Source organism: Artibeus jamaicensis, unplaced genomic scaffold (assembly GCF_021234435.1).
Source record: "Artibeus jamaicensis isolate MK-2021 breed Jamaican fruit bat unplaced genomic scaffold, CSHL_Jam_final contig_603, whole genome shotgun sequence".
Lineage (NCBI taxonomy): Eukaryota > Metazoa > Chordata > Mammalia > Chiroptera > Phyllostomidae > Artibeus > Artibeus jamaicensis.
Window position 1 is genome coordinate 5,683,901 of NW_026521904.1, and position 18,417 is coordinate 5,702,317.

The window sequence follows — 18,417 nt, forward strand, 5'->3', positions numbered from 1 at the left end:
CTTTCTAGTATAGTACCTAGCATATGGTTATGTGTGTAATTATTTGCTGAATAAATAAATGAGTGAACGGATGGTTGAAGATAAAAGTATACACATCATGGCATTTTTCAGACATCGGGCTTGTAGGACTCAAAATTGTGTACAGAATCAAATATAAGAATAAAATTTTTAGTGTGTACAGTGAAATTGAGAGACCCACTTTGTGGATCCAAGTTAGAAATTTAAAAGTGAGTTCTATTATTCACCAAAAGTGTCATTTTAGGGCAAAAAGTGTCTGCCAAGAAGGACCTGGGAGTGGACTGACTCCAGTTTTGGTAGGGACATGAGAGAAACCTTGTTCCTTCCTGTCCCTTTTAGTACCAGTTCTTCATAGTCACCCAAGTTGTATTCTAGGGAACTTGATTACAATACACTGGGGTATTCTTACCAAGTTGGAATTATCTTGGAAGCACATAGAAGACCCAAAATACTCAAACTGTTCCTCATTTAGGCTAACTACATACTGATCAGTTGTTTGTGTTACGTGTGTAGAAAATGCTACCTTCATTTTACTTACAGTTAAGTTATTCCTACAGTTACAGCAGATTTACTTGGGGTATGTCAACACAGATGTTATAATTTTTAATTCTTTTTGGAGTTTAAGAACTTCAGTAAGTTTAGGATCCAAATATTTCTTCTTAAGGAAATAACTCTGTTTACTTTATACTAAGTTATTTATCTTGACCTCCCATGACCTTTCATTTAATAATTTTTTACAGTTCACATTAGGTATCAGGATTTTAGAACATGATTAGGTAACAGGATTTAGAACTTGAGATACTGTTTCATAAGTATTCTGAAGTTAATTTTTGTCTAGTTTTTAACTCAGGTGGTTCTTGATAGCAGTACTGTTTTTCTTGTACTGGTAGGAAGCTTCGCTTCCCCTTCACTGCATTACACATACAAACACAAATTAGTAGACATGTTGCTGCTTTTTGGCTGAAAGGACAGGTGGGGTAGCACCCTCTTATCTGTTAGGTAGTGAAAGCAACTCTAGCAAAGGAAATTGAATTCTGTTCTTTTGTACCTGCGGCCAAGATCTTAAGCCCCGGGAAAGTGTTTGTATGTGTGTACTCTACTGTATAGCTCAGTACACTTGAGGCTGGTTCCTTCTCACTCTCATTAAGCAGACCAGTATGTGCTAAAAAAAAAAAAAAGGAGAAAAAAATCCCATTTATTCAATATAAAGTGGACCTGAATAGTCCACTAGGCTTTCAGCAAGAGTGAGACAGATAGATGCTGGCTTAACATCCAACTTGAATTTCATTATCCTTGGAATGTCCTTTGCTATTCTCATTAAACAAAAATGATGGTAATTGACTCTTGTCCCTGGAGAAACAAACACATTTTGATTGGAAAGAGTTGAAAAACATCCCAAATGAAGATTACTGGTTTTGTTTTGTTTTGTTTTTCTATTCTATTTTCTTTTTTTTTTTTTAAGATTTTTTTATTATTATAATTTATTTATCGTTAGAGGTGAAGGGAAGGAGAGAGGGAGAGAAATATCAATGTATGGTTGACTCTTGTGCATCCCCTGCTGGGAACTGGCCTGCAACCCAGGCATGTGCACTGACTGGGAATCAAACCGCAGTTGTTTGGTGCACAGGCCCGTGTTCAATCCACTGAACTACACCAGCCAGGGCACACTGTTTTGTTTTATACAGTTAAACTTCTTGGTGGAGAGGATGCATTCTAGGGGCATCATTTTCTTGTAAAACTCAATGGATATATATTAAGTCAAATTGAGCACAAGTCCCATGAAATGACATCAAACATTTAGTAAATAGTAGAAAAACAGAATAACAAGTAAAAAAGCAGATTATATCAGATTTATAGAGAACACATTCCAGGTGAAGCTGGATGTCAGGGTGATGAGAGAGAGGTCCTGATTGCCTTCAGGTCATGGTGATTAGAGAGAGGGGTTATAAAAGGAACAGTGAGCAAGGCCTGGCACTGAAGGCAATCTACATTCAGATTAGGTAGCTTTAAGTATTTTCCTCTCTTCTCAGTACCTTCTTGTCTTTGTATAGAGCTGTGAGTGAGGACTGAAATGGTAGACCTTTATCTGGGTAGCTACTAACCCAGAAAGGAGGGGGAACCCCTGAACTTAGAAAATATTAAATATTAAGGTAATGCCAGGTATATTTGGGAAAAGCAAAATAATCACTTGACAGTCTGGGATAGAGAGGTGAAAGAGAAGTTTGGATGTTCTATAATGCATTTATTTATATCCACTATGAAAAAAATTGTTTGCGGTGACTTTGAATAAACATAGTGCAGTAGATTAAAGACCATGGTTAGAGCAATCAGTGAAATAGAAAAAAACACTATAGTAAGAGATAAATTTGATGTACAGTGATACATATTTTAGGCATGATATAATTAATAGACAAAGCAAAAAAAGTAATGTTGGAGTTTTCTCTTTTTGAAGATTTTATTTATTTATTTTTAGAGAGAGGGGAAGGGAAGGAGAAAGAGTGGGAGAGAAGGGGGTCTTTTGCATGCCCCCTTCTGGGAACCTGCAATACAGGCATGTGCCCTGACTGGGAATCAAATCAGCAACCCTTTGGTTTGCAGGGCTGAACTCAGTCCACTGAACTGTACCAGCCTGGGCATGGTGTTGGTTTTAAGGTGCATATTTCAATGCGTGTTTCCTGGCACTGAAGCATCAGAACTCTGCTGTGGGGCCACACAAAGAAGATACTGTCGTGCAACCTAGCAGCACACCTGATTATACTAACAGGAGTTACTAGAAATAGGCCTTCAACACATTCATCTAGCATTTCCATGGAAGATTCTTCAGTGACACCACACTGCCCTGAGGGTTGGCACCTTTTTAGAGTCTTCTCTGTCTCTCTACCATAAAAGACTAATTTTTTTCCCATCTGTTGCTGGTAATAGAATTCATGGGCTGCCTGTGTATAAAAATATTTCCTCATATGTTTATTTTCTGAATTTTAATAGAAAACAAACTTTCCACAGTTATGGGGAAGAGGTATAGTAAAATACTTAACATTTTCATATTGTGCTCACATTCTATTTATGTTTTACATGTTAATGGCAATTACTTCTCAAAGAAATCTTACAGGGCAGCTAATATTTTTACCTTCTTTTTAAAATATACTTTATTGATTATGCTATTACAGTTGTCTCTTTTTTTCCTTTTTATTTCCCTGTGCCCTGCACCATTCCTCCCACCAGCATTCACCCACCCCCTTAGTTCATGTCCATGGGTCGTACATATAACTTCTTTGGTCTCTCCATTTCCTGTACTATTCTTAACCTCCCACTGTCTACTTTGTACCTACCATTTATGCTCCTTATTCCCTGTATCTTTTCCCCCGTTCTTCCTCCCTCCCCCTTCCCTGCTGATGACCCTCCATGTGATCTCCATTTCTATGATTCTGTTCCTGTTCTAGTTGTTTGCTTAGTTTGTTTTTGTTTTTGTTTTAGGTTCAGTTGTTGATAGTTGTGAGTTTGTTGCCATTTTATTGTTCATATTTTTTATAAAAAATATGGAATGCTTCACAAATGTGTGTGTAATCCTTGCACAGGGGTCATACTAATCTTCTCTGTAACATTCCAATTTTAGTATATGTGCTGCTGAAGTGAGCACTTTTTACCACCTTTTTAATGGAAGATTATATAAAGAGCCTAAGGTAATGCAGCTAGCAACTGAGTCAGAATTCAAACCCAGGCCTTCTGGCTCTTACTGCTTCTCAGTTATACCTCATTGTTATGAGATGCAAATACTGATGCACATTAAACAGAAATGCATTACCATTCATGTGTGGCTGATAATCGAATCAGTGAAGTAAAGGATCACTCCCTCTCTCCCTTTTTTTTGATGAATAAATTGCAGGATAGATGACAGTTTGCCTGCTGATAGGAAAAGGAGTCCTGGATGTGAAAGACAGGAGCAGATACCTGCTATGACATTTTTATGGTTTGGCCTAGCAGGGTTGCTTAGTAAGTGAAAAGTACTGTGCTTGGGGATGAAGGGATGTGCTAGCAGGAGGGAAAAGCTTGAAGAAAAGAGCGCCATAAGAGTTATAAAAACAAGAAATAAAAACAGATTTTACAGTTCTCTTAGGATAGTGTGGAGTTCCAGTGAAAGTGGGTGAGTTTTAGCATTTAGAAAGACCTAAGATCTAATATTTTGTAAAAAGCCTTTTAAGTTGTACCAATCAAAGATATTGGGGGAGAAAGCCACTAGGGTAACAATATGGGCTGAGCCTTAAAAAAAATATTCTTATTCCATACATATACAACATTGGCACAAGTGTACACACACACACAGGAAGTAAGGAATCAGGCAAGACCCTTGGCCTCTGGTAACTAACAGAGCTGAGCTAGAGAATCTCTTCTAGTGGCTCTGGGTGTCCTGGCTTTCTCCAAGATCAACCCATTTTTGAAGATAATCCTGCAACACTAATAGAGGGAGGCCCAATTTAGGAAAGGGCTATGTAGTAGGTACTGCTTTATTTCTAACACCTCCAACTAAGCATAGCTGCTAAGTTTGCTTTGGGTGGAATGAATTGGACTGCATAGGACCTTGGTCAAGTGGGCTGTATTTTCTCTGTTTAAAAATATATAGTTAAGCCCTGGCTGATGTAGCTCAGTGGATTGAGCACGGGTCTGTGAAGCAAAAGGGTTGCCGGTTCAATTCCCAGTCAGGGCACATGCCTGGGTTGCAGGCCAGGTCCCCAGTGGGGGCAGCATGAGAGGCAATCACACATTGATGTTTCTGTCCCACTCCTTCTCCTTCTGTTTCCCTCTGTCTAAAAATAATACATACATATATATAAAATAGTACCTCTTGTGATTGTTCAGAGGAAGCTAAAATAGATAATGGAAGTAATGTACAAGATGAAAGGATAAAGCATTTAGAATGAGTTGGGGTTTTTTTAATCTAACATGGTAATATTTTAGTGATTAAAAGAATTGTTTTCTCACTGACATTTTTCAGTAACATCAAACTAATAGAAATCGTAGGAATGTAAGACCCTTCTCCCTGTGGAGGTTGAATAAAGCCGCTCCACCCCACTCCCAGTTGGACCTTGTTCGAAAGGAGTTATTTCTCATCACTGGGTTAAGAATATCCTTTGTTTTTCTGATAAAACTAAGAAAATTTAGTGTTTCGGATTTGGGGGTTTTTTTTGTTTGTTTTTTGTTTTTTTTTGAGAAGTTGAAATTTATTCTCTATAATGAAAAGTAAAATGCTCATTGCAGAAAAAATAATAATCTTATCTCATAGAGATAACCATAGATAAAAGTTGTATTTTAACTGTAAAATATTGTCAGGAATTAGTTTTGTATTTGTCAGTAGTCAATAGGAATCCATAAGGAAAGCAAGCCAGTACTAAAGGTCTTTATTTATTTAGACTTAAGAAATTTAAGACCAAGGTTATTTGTGGTTTTGTTATATTAGTAAAATATGAATTTGTATATTAGTAAATTAGAAATCTGCATTAGTAAAATAAAATTTTCATTTCAAGGAAAAAAGATTTTAGGCTTTTTAAAGAAGTTAGTAATTTATTTTTTTCAAGAGGTAGTGTCTAAAAAAGTTTTTAGTATAATCTGATTTAACTAAGAAACATTTACAATCTTACCAAATCCAACTACATAATCTTTTTGAGAAATCATAAAGTTTGTAAGATGCCAATATTTATGTCCTTTCAGGGCAATTTATAACTTCAGTTTTCCTGAGGAAATACTCTCTAAGAGGTTTTCCTCCCCTTTTTCTTCACAAGGGGTATTTATTAATTGCTGGAGTGCTTAAGAAACAAAGTGTATATAACTTGATATTAATGGGACATTCCAGTGCTAGTACTTACAAAGTCGTTAACAAGTTGAGCTAGATCAACTTGAGTCAAGGTATGGAGCTCATCTAGAGTTTTAGATACTTCTATTGAATGGGGGGTGGGGTAGGGACTCATACCTATTTTACATGATTACTTGAAAAATAAAATGAAATAATATTAGAACAACCACTGTTAATTTGACATGTTTCTAAACTCTACCAACCTCTAACAAAACCATAAGCACATCTGCAAAACTTTAGACAAGAGCCAATGAGGTTTAGATTTAGAGAACCATTTTTTTGTACAATTTCAGGTGGTATTTTTTAACTGACTAGATAAGATGAGAGAGAACAGAATTGAACATAACTAATTGTCCACCTGTAGAATGTGGAAATGAAATATGTTTAGGTATGGTTCCATAATATCTGATGATAATTAATACATATTGAGTATTAATGATTTGCTAAATTTTTTAGTAGTCTGTTTTATTTCATACCTATGAAAACTGTATGAGGTAGGAGAATTACTTTTCATTTTACAGAGATTATAATAATCTGTTGTAAATACAGAGAGGTTTAGGAGCATGTTTCCTAGGCCTTTTTAGTAGAGGAGCCAGAATTTGAACTAGGCAGTCGGATTTCAGAGTTCTTGCTTTCCTCACCCCACTTTGTTCAGATATAATGACACACAGGCACTGCATAAGTTTAAGGTACACAGCATAATAATTTGATTTACAAATGTTGTGAAATGATTACCACAGTAAGTTTCATCCATTACTTCATACAGTTACAAAAACCCTTTTCTTTCCTTGTGATGAGAACTTTCAAGATTTACTCTCAACAATTTTAATATATATCATATGGTAGTATTAACTATAGTCATGTTTTAGATTACATCCTAGTAGTTATAACTGGAAGTTTGTATCTTTTGATTGTCTTCATCCAGTTCTCCTCCTCACTTCCAGTAACCACAAATCTGATCTCTTTTTTTCTATGAATTTGGTTTTTGCCTTTTTTTTTAAGATTTCACATTTAAGTGAGATCATACTATAGCTGTCTGACTTACTTCACTTAGCATAATGCTGTCAGGGTTCATCCATGTTGTCACAAATGCAGGATTTTCTTTTTTTTCTTTTTTGTATTGGCTGAATAATATTCATTGTTTGTATACATGTACCAGAACTACTTATCCATTCATCCATCAGTGGGCACTTGGGGTATTTCCAGGTTTTGGCTGTTATAAATACATCTCCTATGAACAGGGGGATGCAGATATCTCTTAAACATAGTATTTTTGTTTGCTTTGGATTTATTCCCATCAGTGGGATTGCTGGGTCATTTTGTGGTTCTGGTTTTAGTGTTTTGAAAACCTCCAAACTGTTTCCATAGTGGCCATATCTATTTAGATTCTCAATATCAGCACACAGTGGTTCTTTTTTCTCCATTTTCTCACTAGCATTTGTTATTTCTTGATCTTTTTCTGGTTTCTGTAGTTTTGCCTTTTCTAAAATGTCATATATGTAGGTGAAATTATACAGTATTTAGGCTTTTCAGACTGTTGTTTCACTTAGCAGCATGCATTTCAGATTCTGCTATGTCTTTTTGTGGCTTCACAGTTGATTTCTTTTTATAATTGAATAATATTCCATTGTATGGATATACCACAGTTTGTTTATTCATTTACCTGTTGAAGGACATCTTGCTTGATTGATTCCAGTTTGGGGCAATTATGAAAAAAAAAACTGCTCAATATCTTTTGCAGGTGTTTATATTATATCTGCTTGAAGTATTGATCCTTCATCATTGTATAATGCCCTCTTTATTGCTGATAACTTTCCATGCTCTGAAATCAGCTCTGTGTGAAATTAATATCGCTACTCTTTCTTTTTTTTTTTTTTTTTAGTGTTAGCAGGATTTACTTTTCGCCATCCTTTTAATCTATATGTGTCTTTGGATTTAAAGTGGGGTTATTGGTAGATAAGAATTGGGCCTTTTTTTTTTTTATTCTAACAGTTTCTTTTAATCGCTGTATTTAGACCATTGATGTCTAAAACAGTTATTGGTATAGTTGGATTTCTATCTACCATGTTTGTTACTGTTACCTATTCCTTGCCTTGGTTTTAATTGAGTATTTTATTGCTCATTTTTCTGTCTTTCTTAGCATATCGATTACACTTAAAAATTTTAACAAAATTTTTAATGGTTGCCTTAGAATTTCCACTATACATTTACAAATAATCCAAGGTCACTTCCAAGTAGCACTATGTCACTTCTTGGATAGTGCAGGGACCTTATAACAACAAAATATTTGATTCCTCCTGCTTTTTCCTTGTATCATTGCTGTCATTTGTTTGGCTTATGCATAAGCATACATAATCAGATACATTTTTACTATTATTTTGCACAGAATTGTTACGTGTTAGATTAATGAAGAGTAAGAAAAATAAAAGGTTTTACTTTGCTTTTACTTAATCATTATTCAGAGCTCTTTTTTAAAATAAATCTAAGTTCCTGACCTATATCATTTTCTTCTCTCTGAAGAACTAACACTTCTTATAACGGAGGTCTACTAGCAACAAATTTTCTAAATTTTTGTTTGTCTGAAAGGCCTTTATTTATTTTTCATTTTTGAAGGATAATTTCATAGGGTACAGAATTTATGTTGGTGAGTTTTTTCTCTCAACAATTCATTATTTCACCATGCTTTCCTCTTAGGAGCTTGCGTGGTTTCTCTGGAGACTCAGATCTAATTCTTATCTTTGTTCCTCTCTATAGGTAAGATGTTCTCCCCGACCCCTGCCCTCTTTCAGGGTTTTTTTCTTCATAGTTGATTTTCTGAAACTTGAATGTGATATGCCTAGAGATAGTTTTGGAGGGCATTTTTTATGCCTGGTGTTGTCTGAGCTTCCTGAATTAGTGGTTTGGTGTGTGACATTAATTTGGGGGATATTTCAGTCATTGCTGCATTAGATGATGGAGCTATTCCTTTCTGTACATCTTTTACTTTTGATAATCCTATTACATGTATGTTTTATAGTAGTCCCACAGTTCTTGGATATTTTATTTCTTTTTTAAAAGCTGTTGTTTTTAAGTCTTTTTTTTTTTTTTTTTTGTCTTTTCAGTTTTGGAAATTTCTGTTGTCATACTATATTTCTTTTTGATTCATTTTTTAGGATTTCTATCTCTGTGCTTTGTCCAGCTGTTATAAGATGTTATATTGGGAATTCAGGAATCTTACTGCTGAAGGATGTAGAATTATAATGTCACATAGATTGTTTGGAAGAGAACATGGATGGCACATAGTTAATGAGTGAGATACTTGCTTCAAATTCACCCCTTCTTCCTAAGACACTTAATCACTTTATATTATAATTAAATATTACTTGATTAGACAGTTACCTGGGAGTAAGAAACATTTTTCATCTTTTTGATTACTCTCTCTTTAATTACTCTTCTGGCCCTGTTCTAGTGACATATAATATTAAAGAAACATTGGAATATTTATGAGTTATCTAATTTTCTGGAATACAGAATTTAGTCTTTGACAACAGCTATATTAGATATCCGCGTCTTAGCACTGGCTTGTATTTAAATTAGAATATAAGAGATTAGTTGAGAAAATTGCTTAAAAAATATATAATACATACACATTTATTTACTTTTTGTTTTAATATATTAAATATTTCTAATTTTTAGTTTATGGAAAAGTTGCAAGAATAGTATCAAGAATTCTCTATACCCTTCTCCATGATTTCACTAAGTGTTAACATTTAATAATATTTGCTTTCTCTTTCTTTCCAGTCTCATACCCTTTGTGTTGGTCATTCTCTCTCTTTTCCCCCCACAATAGTTTTGTTCCAAATCCTAAGTTTGAGATGTCATGCTCCTTTATTTCTGAGTACCTCGGTGCATGTTTCTTTAAAACAGATTCTCTTATATAACCACAACACAGTTAACAAATTCAATAAATTATCGTTGATTTATTCATCTAATCTTAACTTTATTCCCATTTAATAGCTTTCTGAATGATATTCTTGATAAGTGAAGGAAAACTCATGATATGTTGCATCCTGTTGCCACATCTCTTCCACCTGTTCTTAAGGTTTTTTGGGCTTCATGCCACTGACACTTTGAGTACAAGCCATTTGTTTTGTAGAACGTTCCTCAGCTTAGGTTTGTCTGTTTCCTCATTACTTCATTCAGGTTAAAATAGGGGTTTTGTTGTTATTGCTGTTGTTTTATTGTGGTAAAGAATAATAAATTTTATCTCTAAACAGTTTTTAAGTGTCTGTTACAGTACTGTTAATTATACACATTGTTGTACAACAGATCCTCATCCTGCTAACCACCTTCTACTTTTTGTTTCTATTAATATGACGACCTTAAATACCTCATGTAAATGGAATGTGGTGTTTGTCTTTTTGTGACTGGCTTAGTTCATTTAATATGTCCTCAGGGTTCATGGTTTTTAACAAAAAACTTTAAGAGTAAATGATATTCTGTTATGTGAATATACCACATTTTGTTTATCCATTAGTCTGTTGTGGACATTTAGACTGCTTCCATGTCTTGGCTGTTGTGAATAATATTACAGTGAACATGGGTGTTCATGTCTTTGACGTCCTGTTTTTGGTTCTTTTGGATATATACCCAGAAATTTGATTGTTAGATCACGTGTTCTGTTTTTTAATTCTTGAGGAAACTCCATACTGTTTTCCACAGAGGCTGTATTTTATCATCCTACCAACAGTACACAAGAGTTCCAGTTCCTCCACATTCACACAAATGTAATTTTTGTTTTTGTTTGTTTTTAAATTTTTTATTGATTTATTTTAGAGGAAAGGGGAAGGAGAGAGAAAGGGGGGGTGAGAAACTTCAATGTGATAGAGAGACATTGAAGGGTTGCCTTTTCTACATGTCCCAGTGGGGGACTGAACCTGCCACCTAGGCATGTGCCCTGATCAGGAGTCAAACCAGCAACTTTTTTGCTTTGCAGGTATGACGCCCATTCATCTGAGCAGCACTGGTGAGGGTTTGTTGTTGTTTTATAGTGGCCATCCTAAGGAGCGTGAGGTGATATTGCATTGAAATTTTAACTTATAATACCCTAATGACTTAGTGATGTGGAGTATCTCCATATATTGTTGACTGTTTCTATAGTTCTTCAAAGAAATCGCTCTTTAAGTCCTTTGCTTATTTTTTTATTCTTGAGTTGTAGGAGTCTTTATATATTCTGAATGTTAACCCCTTATATATGTTTTGCAACCATTTTCTCCCATTCATTTCACTTTTTTGCTTGTTTCCTTTGCTGTGCAGAAGTTTAAGTTTGGCATAGTCCCATTTGCCTATTTTTGCTTCTGTTGCCTGTGCAGTAGTATTAGTCAAGAAATCATAGTCAAACCTAATGTCATGAAGTTTTTCCCCTCTTGTTTTCTTCTAGTTTTAAGTTGCAGGTCTTATATTTATGTTTTTAATTCATTTTGAGTTACTGTTAGTACCTGTATATTATGTAAAATAATGGGCCATCTTCATTCTTTTGCACATGAATTTCTCAGTTTTCCAAAATCATTCATTGAAGATGTTATCCTTTCTCCATGTGTGGTCTTGACACCCTTTTAGATTATTTGATAACGTATGCTAGAAATTTATTTCTTAGCTCTGTTTTATTGGTCTGTGTGCTTGTCTTTATGCCAGTACCACACTGATTTGATTATTATAACTTCCTAATATGCTTCGAAACTTTAAATGTATTTTTAAATGAGATACTTTATATTTCCAGTAGGGCTAGTTTTTGAAAAGAGCATTTGGCAAAATATTTAGCACAGTCTCTTTAGTGAAGGAAATTAATTATTCATCGCCTTCTGCTTTATTTTTTATACGTTTGGTTTTTTGCAGCTCTATTAAGAGTTCTATTTCAAAACATCTGATGTCTTCCAATATACGGAGTTTACTTCTTTGTCCATTCAGTACTCTGCTAACATTAAAACTAATCTGCTTATAAGAATACTGCTGTTTAATCTCTTAAATTCCTGATTATTTAGTGGGCTATCAAGGTATGTTATCTTTCTGTGACTTATTATTTTTATACTATTAAATATATTAGATACGAGAGTAGAATGTATATTCTTGTACACATTATATACAATGATAGAATGAGTTTGTAGTGGTTAGCTACTTCCTGCACCCAGACGTCTGAGTGAGGCTCTTTACCTTCAGTCTGCATTTGTTGGATGATTGGTTGAGAGTGAATGAGAAAGTAAATGAACAGAAAGTGGGGAAAATCTCAGATAGTATATAGGGGTCACTGACCCTGAATATTATTTTTAAAACGAAACCTCTTTAGATTCACAGAATAACATTCTTTTATTTTATTTGTAAACAGATTATGCATTCAGATGATTTCAAAATAAAAATGTATAAAAACAACCTCATCCCTTTCCATTTTTCACTCCAGTCACCCTCCCCTTACAAGGAATCACTTTTATTAGTCCATATATTCTTTTGGGGTTTTGCTATGCAAATTCAAGCACATAATTAAGACTTTATGGTTTTTTTAAATATTTTTATTTATTTATTTTGTGAGAGAGGGGAAGGGAAGGAGAGAGGGAGAGAAACATCAATGTGTGCTTGCCTCTCATGTGTCCTCCATTAGGGACCTGGCCTGCAACCCAGGCATGTGCCCTGACTGGGAATTGAACCAGTGACCCTTTGCTTCACAGGTGCATGCTCAATCCACTGAGCTACACCAGCCAGGTTTTATGTTTTTATACTCCCTCTTAGCATGCCATTTCATGTACTTTTTGACACTTTTTTTTTGTAATGAATATAATCTGGGAACTGTCCCATATTAGCATGTAGTGTGTGTCCTCATTCTTTTTTAGTGCTACATAATGGTGTACTTTGTTTGGATGTGCCATTTTATTATCCAGTTTCCTATAGAAGGAAACTTGGATTATTTTCAGTCTTTTTAATGACAAATAGTGCTTCAGTGAAGAACTGTGAATAAACATAGTTTCATAAAGGTGTGAGTATATCTATTTCTTACAGAAATTGTCAAATGGCCCTCTATAGCGGTCATACTATTTTGCACTTCCACTAGCAATGTGTGAGAGTGCTTGGAGCTGGGTCACAAGGTTGGTTTTGAATTTTTTTGATTTTTACCAGTCTAATAAGTGGAAGATGATATACTTTGGTGTAGTATTTTTTTTAATCCTTAAAAAAATTGTTTTTAGATTTCTAGAGAAGTAGCGAACATAGTTCATAGTGTTCCTGTATACCTCTTACCCAATTCAGTTTTCTTTAGTATTCTCATCATGTATTACTGTGGCACCTGTGTCAAAGATAAGAAAGCAATGTTAGTACATTATTCTTAACTAAAACCCAGACTTTTGATTTTTCTTAGTATAGTTCTAATTTGGATTTCTCATTATGAATGAGGTTGAGTGTCTTTTCTTATGTTTACGAGCTATTAACAGTTTTATCCTTGAATTGTTACTGTTTTTTAGTCCAGTTGTCTATTGAATAGTTAGAAAAGAAGGGAGAAAGAGTCTAAAGAAGACTTAAGAAAAAGGCTAGTAATTAGGGGGAGAATAAAAAGATCATTATCTTTACACACCTTACTTTTTTAAAAAAAACCTATTCACTATTGCATTCCTTAGGTCCTAACATAATTTTCATTTTCACCAATAACTTCATTGATTTGGAGTATGTCGGTTGTCTTCTGCGTAGTAGAATGTTGATTGTTCTCAGTGTTTCGATTTGATCTCTGTCAACTTCAACTGATCTACCTGACCATGGAGCGTTGTCCAGCAAGAAAATCTCGAGCATGAAATGTGGCAAACCACTTTTGATACATTCAACCAGTCACAGCATCTTCTCCATACACTGCACAAATCTTTTTATGTTTTTCAGTTACATTTTAATTTTTCTTGAAATAATAAAGCGTAATATGCCAAAAAAGTCATTTATTTTCTTCCATTTTCAGTATTAAAATTCAGTTTCTGTGCTACACAAAAATTAACCACTTTTGATGAGGGTTTGTTTTTAGGTGCACACTGATATGACAGCTGTCACAGTACAGTCTAACAATATTGTTTCAAAAGAAGTTAAAGACAGCTAAGCACTAGTAGAGACATCTTACAGGAAAAAAACAATCAGAATTTTTGGCCAACCCATACTTATCCATTCTCATGGTCTATGCTTTCAGTAGTTGTCATCACTGTTACTAATTTTTGCCAGTAATATTTGTTATTTGTATAAAATTTTAATTCTTTAAAGTGGGAGTGGATTGTTGGTTGACTGGTCAGCAAAAACACTAAGAATAATCCTTATGATAGTATAAACCTGGGGCTTTTTTGTAATCAGTAGAGAGGCTTGGATCACTATGTGATCTTGTGGAAAGTAGCCTTGGACTCCTCCTCTGCATTTGCACATTGGGAGGGAGTGTCAGGGAGGACTCTGACCAAGTTTTATAACCGTAGGAAATCTTGGAGAATTAAAGCCAAGATTCGTGATCTTGACTTTGAACATTAATGCTCTCTCGGTTCAATATTGAGAACTGCTAGGCTTGGAGGCTATCAGAACCTTGGAGAGCTCCGGGCAAAGGGAAGATGGTGCTTGGGTTGCTTCTGAACTTTGAAATACAATTGCTTGTCAGTAACTATTTTCAGACCTATTTGAAGCCTGAGAAGAAGATTTAAAAATTTTAAAAGATCAGTCAGTGTATTTCATATTAGGCATAAGTAAAGTTTATAACATTTTAAGAGCAAAGAGTTGGGTTTAGATCCGTGGTTCTCAAAACATTGTCCAACATGACTTGGGGCCTTGTTAGAAATGTGAATTCCCAAGCTCCTCTCCACATCTGCTGAGTCAGAATCTGGTGATCAAGCTCAGTAATCTGTTTTAATAAGCCATGCAGATGATTGTGGTGAATGCTAAAGTTTGAGAAACACCAGGTTAAAGGTGTTGATGATGCTTGCATGTCAAGGAGAAAGTTTTGTCAAATCCCTAGACCTCAACTCTCCTTTAAAAATATATATATGTATATATGTACACACACACACATCTTATATATGTGCATACAACTTCTATGGACATCTGGTTCTGAATTTTTGTTCATTTTGAAGGTTGATTTGGATCATACAGCCTCCAGTCCTGTCTAATTATTGATAATTTGTGTCTCTTGCAGTTAAGCATATTCCATCTTTGCTCCTGCAGCTCTGTCTGTAATGCCCTGGCATCCACTCTCTCTCTCTCTGCCTTACAGTATTGATACTATTCTAATTTAGAAAGGAGTCTGTTTTACATGTTGTACTTGAGTTAAAGTCAGTGTGGGTTGTTAGTGGGTTCATTAAATTAATAAACATAATTATGTTACATAAAAAAGGAGGTGCAAAATTAGAAGATAGACCATTGAGTTTTTAAGTGAACAGCACTCTTAGAAGGTGCTATTGTTAATACTTCCAAAGAAGAGCCTTTACAAACAAGGTGTACTTGTGTGTCTGTCTAATTTTGTTACTACCATTAAAGGGAATGGATATGGGCAAATAGTTTGCAGAAGCTCATTTGGTTGGAGCATTGTCCAGATGTGCCTGAGTTGCTGGTTCAATCCTCAGTCAGGGCAAATACAAGAATCTACCAATGAATTGAATGCATCAATAAGTGAAACAACAAATCTATGTATCTCTCTCTGGCTCCCTCCCTCCCCCTCTCTTTCTGTCTCCCACCCTCTCCATCTCAAAAAATCAATTCAAAAAATTATCCTTGATAATTCTTAGACAAATCTTAGAAATTTTCTGAACGTGAAGTAACTTTACGTGGGAAACTATAATAGTTTGTTGGTTTTCATATTTAACATTTGTTTATAACAAATCTTAGAGTAACTAATACACTAGGTTCACGATAGCTTGTTTTATCTGCATTCCTGTCAACTGGTAATTACTTACTATCTGTAGGTTAATTTTTATTATCTTTGATTATTAAATGTAATCTGTAAGTTTGAACATTTAAATCTAAAGTCAAACAAAAATAATATTTGGATTTATCTATATGTTTGCTCCCTTTGGTATTCAAAGAAGTTTTCATTACTGCTATAATGATTAGAATTTAATTTAATCAACATCTGTGATGTAATGGGAAAAATATTGAGCCCTGAGTCAAAGCCCTGAAACTTGTGCTCAACTCATCAGGTTCTTAACCTTTCATAGTTTTCTGATCTGTAAAATAAGGTGTTTCTAGCTCTGCAGTGTGTAACTTTATTATTTGGATTAACATGTAAATTAACTGGTGTATTTGATCTTTAACTTGCTTTTTAGTTTTTGTATTGATGTATTTTAACAATGAACCCAGTAGTGTTATACTAGAAAGAAAAGAAGTTGACAGGGAGGAGGGGAGAGGGGAGATTTGAAAAGGGGGAAGAATCAAAATGGATTCCAGGAATAAGAAAAATCATAAAAAGAAAACTGTCCAAGTTTTATTTTATGACACTGAGATTTTTTTGCTTTTTAAAAAATCTTATTTTTTACTTACTAATTTTTACTTAATAATTTTTAGTGAGAGGGTAAGGGTGGGAAAAAGATGAGGAAAGAAACATTGATCAGTTAGTTCCTTTCTCATGCCCCCAACTGGGGACCTGGCCCACATCCCAGGTATGTGCCCTGACTAGGAATCAAACTGGCAACCTTTCATTTTGCTAGACAACACCCAACCCAGTGACCCACACCATATGGAGAAGGGACTCTGGAAGCACTCGATCTCTCAAATGAACACAGCCATTCTTTATGTTCGGTCCAAGACTTTTAACATGACGATACTATTTCCTCATATTGCCACCATTCTAGTCTTGTTCCGTTGCCTACTGGTGGCCATCTCCACACATTCATCTATCACATGATTCATAAAGGGATAAAATCCCCACAGTATTCCTTGGACATGTCTGCCACCACTTAATTTCATTGGTAACTTCTTGTCCATAAATTATTTTAGCTTGGGAACTTTGCTCATGATGTCTACTCAAGGAGCTCAAAGATCCCACCAATTGGAATTCCCCTGTGCATCCTTTCTCTTGTACTACCTAGCACATTGTAGACCCTCTATAATGCATGTTGGACATCAGAGAAAAAACAGCTTGTAAGGAAAAAACTCTTTAAGTATAGTAAATATTTTCTACACCCTCACTGCATTTGGTTTCTGTGACCTCTTTATTTTCTTTAATTCCTGTGTAGAAGACAACTTTAGGTGAAAAAAAAATATTCCTAATAAAAATGGAGTAATTTTGATACATATATATATATATATTTAAAGATTTTATTTATTTATCTTTAGAGGGGAAGGGAAGGAGAGAGGGAGAGAAATAACAATGTATGGTTGCCTTTCTTGCGTCCCCTGCTGGGAACTGGCCTGCAACCCAGGCATGTGCCCTGACTGGGAATCAAACCGCGATTGTCTGGTTTGCAGGCCCACACTCAATCCACTGAGCTACACCAGCCAGGGCCTAATTTTGATAATTTTTAAAAAGTATTTAAAATCAGGACTTGACATTCTCATGCTTACATCCCTTTAGCCACTTGTGAAACAGTTGTAAATCTCAGAGTTTGGCTTACAGTTTGTTGTTCTTTCAAATCAGAGAGAATGAATGAATTTTTATGTGGAAACTTTCTACTTCAAAGTAAATGTTTTTCTTAGAGGTGTAAGAGAAGAAGGTATCTGACATTATTAACTCAGGGTTTTTTAAAAAGGTTGAAACAGTTCACGGTCTACTTCATTGGAAGTATTCAAGCTGAATTTGAGCTTTTTCTTGTTAAAAAAAATTATAATTGTAAGAAATTAGTTTTTATCATATTAACTGTTTCTTGAGGTTTTTTGGTGGGGAGGTTGTTTGTTTGTTTTTTAATAAACTACTTTATTACCTGAACTAAGATGGGAGGGGGGAGATTGACCTCTCTGGGGCTCAATCTTCCGTAGATGGAATTCTAGTTTGTTCTCCATCACAAAGCTGTCAGCTTAGCCACCCAAGCAGCTTTCCCAGCTCTGGAGGAGGAACTCCATCAGAAACTTTTATTCTTAATCATATTTCTTTTGACATTTTTTGACATTTTTGTTTAAACTTCTTCCTCAGGAGTCAGTTTTGCCCCATGTGATTTCATGGCACTTGTACCATTGCTAGGTACTACATGCTGTTGATAAACACATGCTTGTTCCTCACTGTGGTCTTGGTGCAGACCAGCTTATTACTGGATTCATTATAGACTGTACACATGACCCTCATCTTAAACAATGCCTAGTTCTGAATGCTGGGTAAAAGAAAGAAATGCTAAGCCCTTCTGCTGTGAACTTTTGTCTTGTCCCCCTGTTAAGTTTTTTAAATTGCAGGTATGTACATAAATAAGTATGTAGAGCTTATTTGGCAAATCTTCGTATTAATGATGTTTTCTGAACAGACATACCTAAAAGAAACTAAAATTCAGAAATATGTACCCAAGTTACGCTTGTTATTGTAGGTAACCTAAAGAAGAGTGACATGTAGCCAGATTTGCTCCTCTAATCAGAGGGTGGGGAGGGAACCCTAAACTGGATAT

The 18,417-nt window shown here is 35.0% G+C and overlaps 2 protein-coding genes and 1 non-coding gene across 6 annotated transcripts in view; 1 reads left to right on the plus strand and 2 right to left on the minus strand.

The window, feature by feature from the left end:
- The window catches only part of EPC2 (enhancer of polycomb homolog 2), a 122,442-nt gene that overhangs the window by 45,885 nt on the left and 58,140 nt on the right, over positions 1-18,417 (plus strand). The window lies entirely within an intron of this gene.
- On the minus strand, positions 3,549-3,655 carry LOC119065600 (U6 spliceosomal RNA). The gene has a single exon (XR_005085625.1). It is a non-coding gene; the product is annotated as a U6 spliceosomal RNA (small nuclear RNA).
- Positions 16,661-16,813, minus strand: LOC119065581 (small nuclear ribonucleoprotein G-like). The gene has a single exon (XM_053670690.1). The coding sequence runs from the start codon at positions 16,811-16,813 to the stop codon at positions 16,661-16,663; it is 153 nt and encodes a 50-aa protein (XP_053526665.1).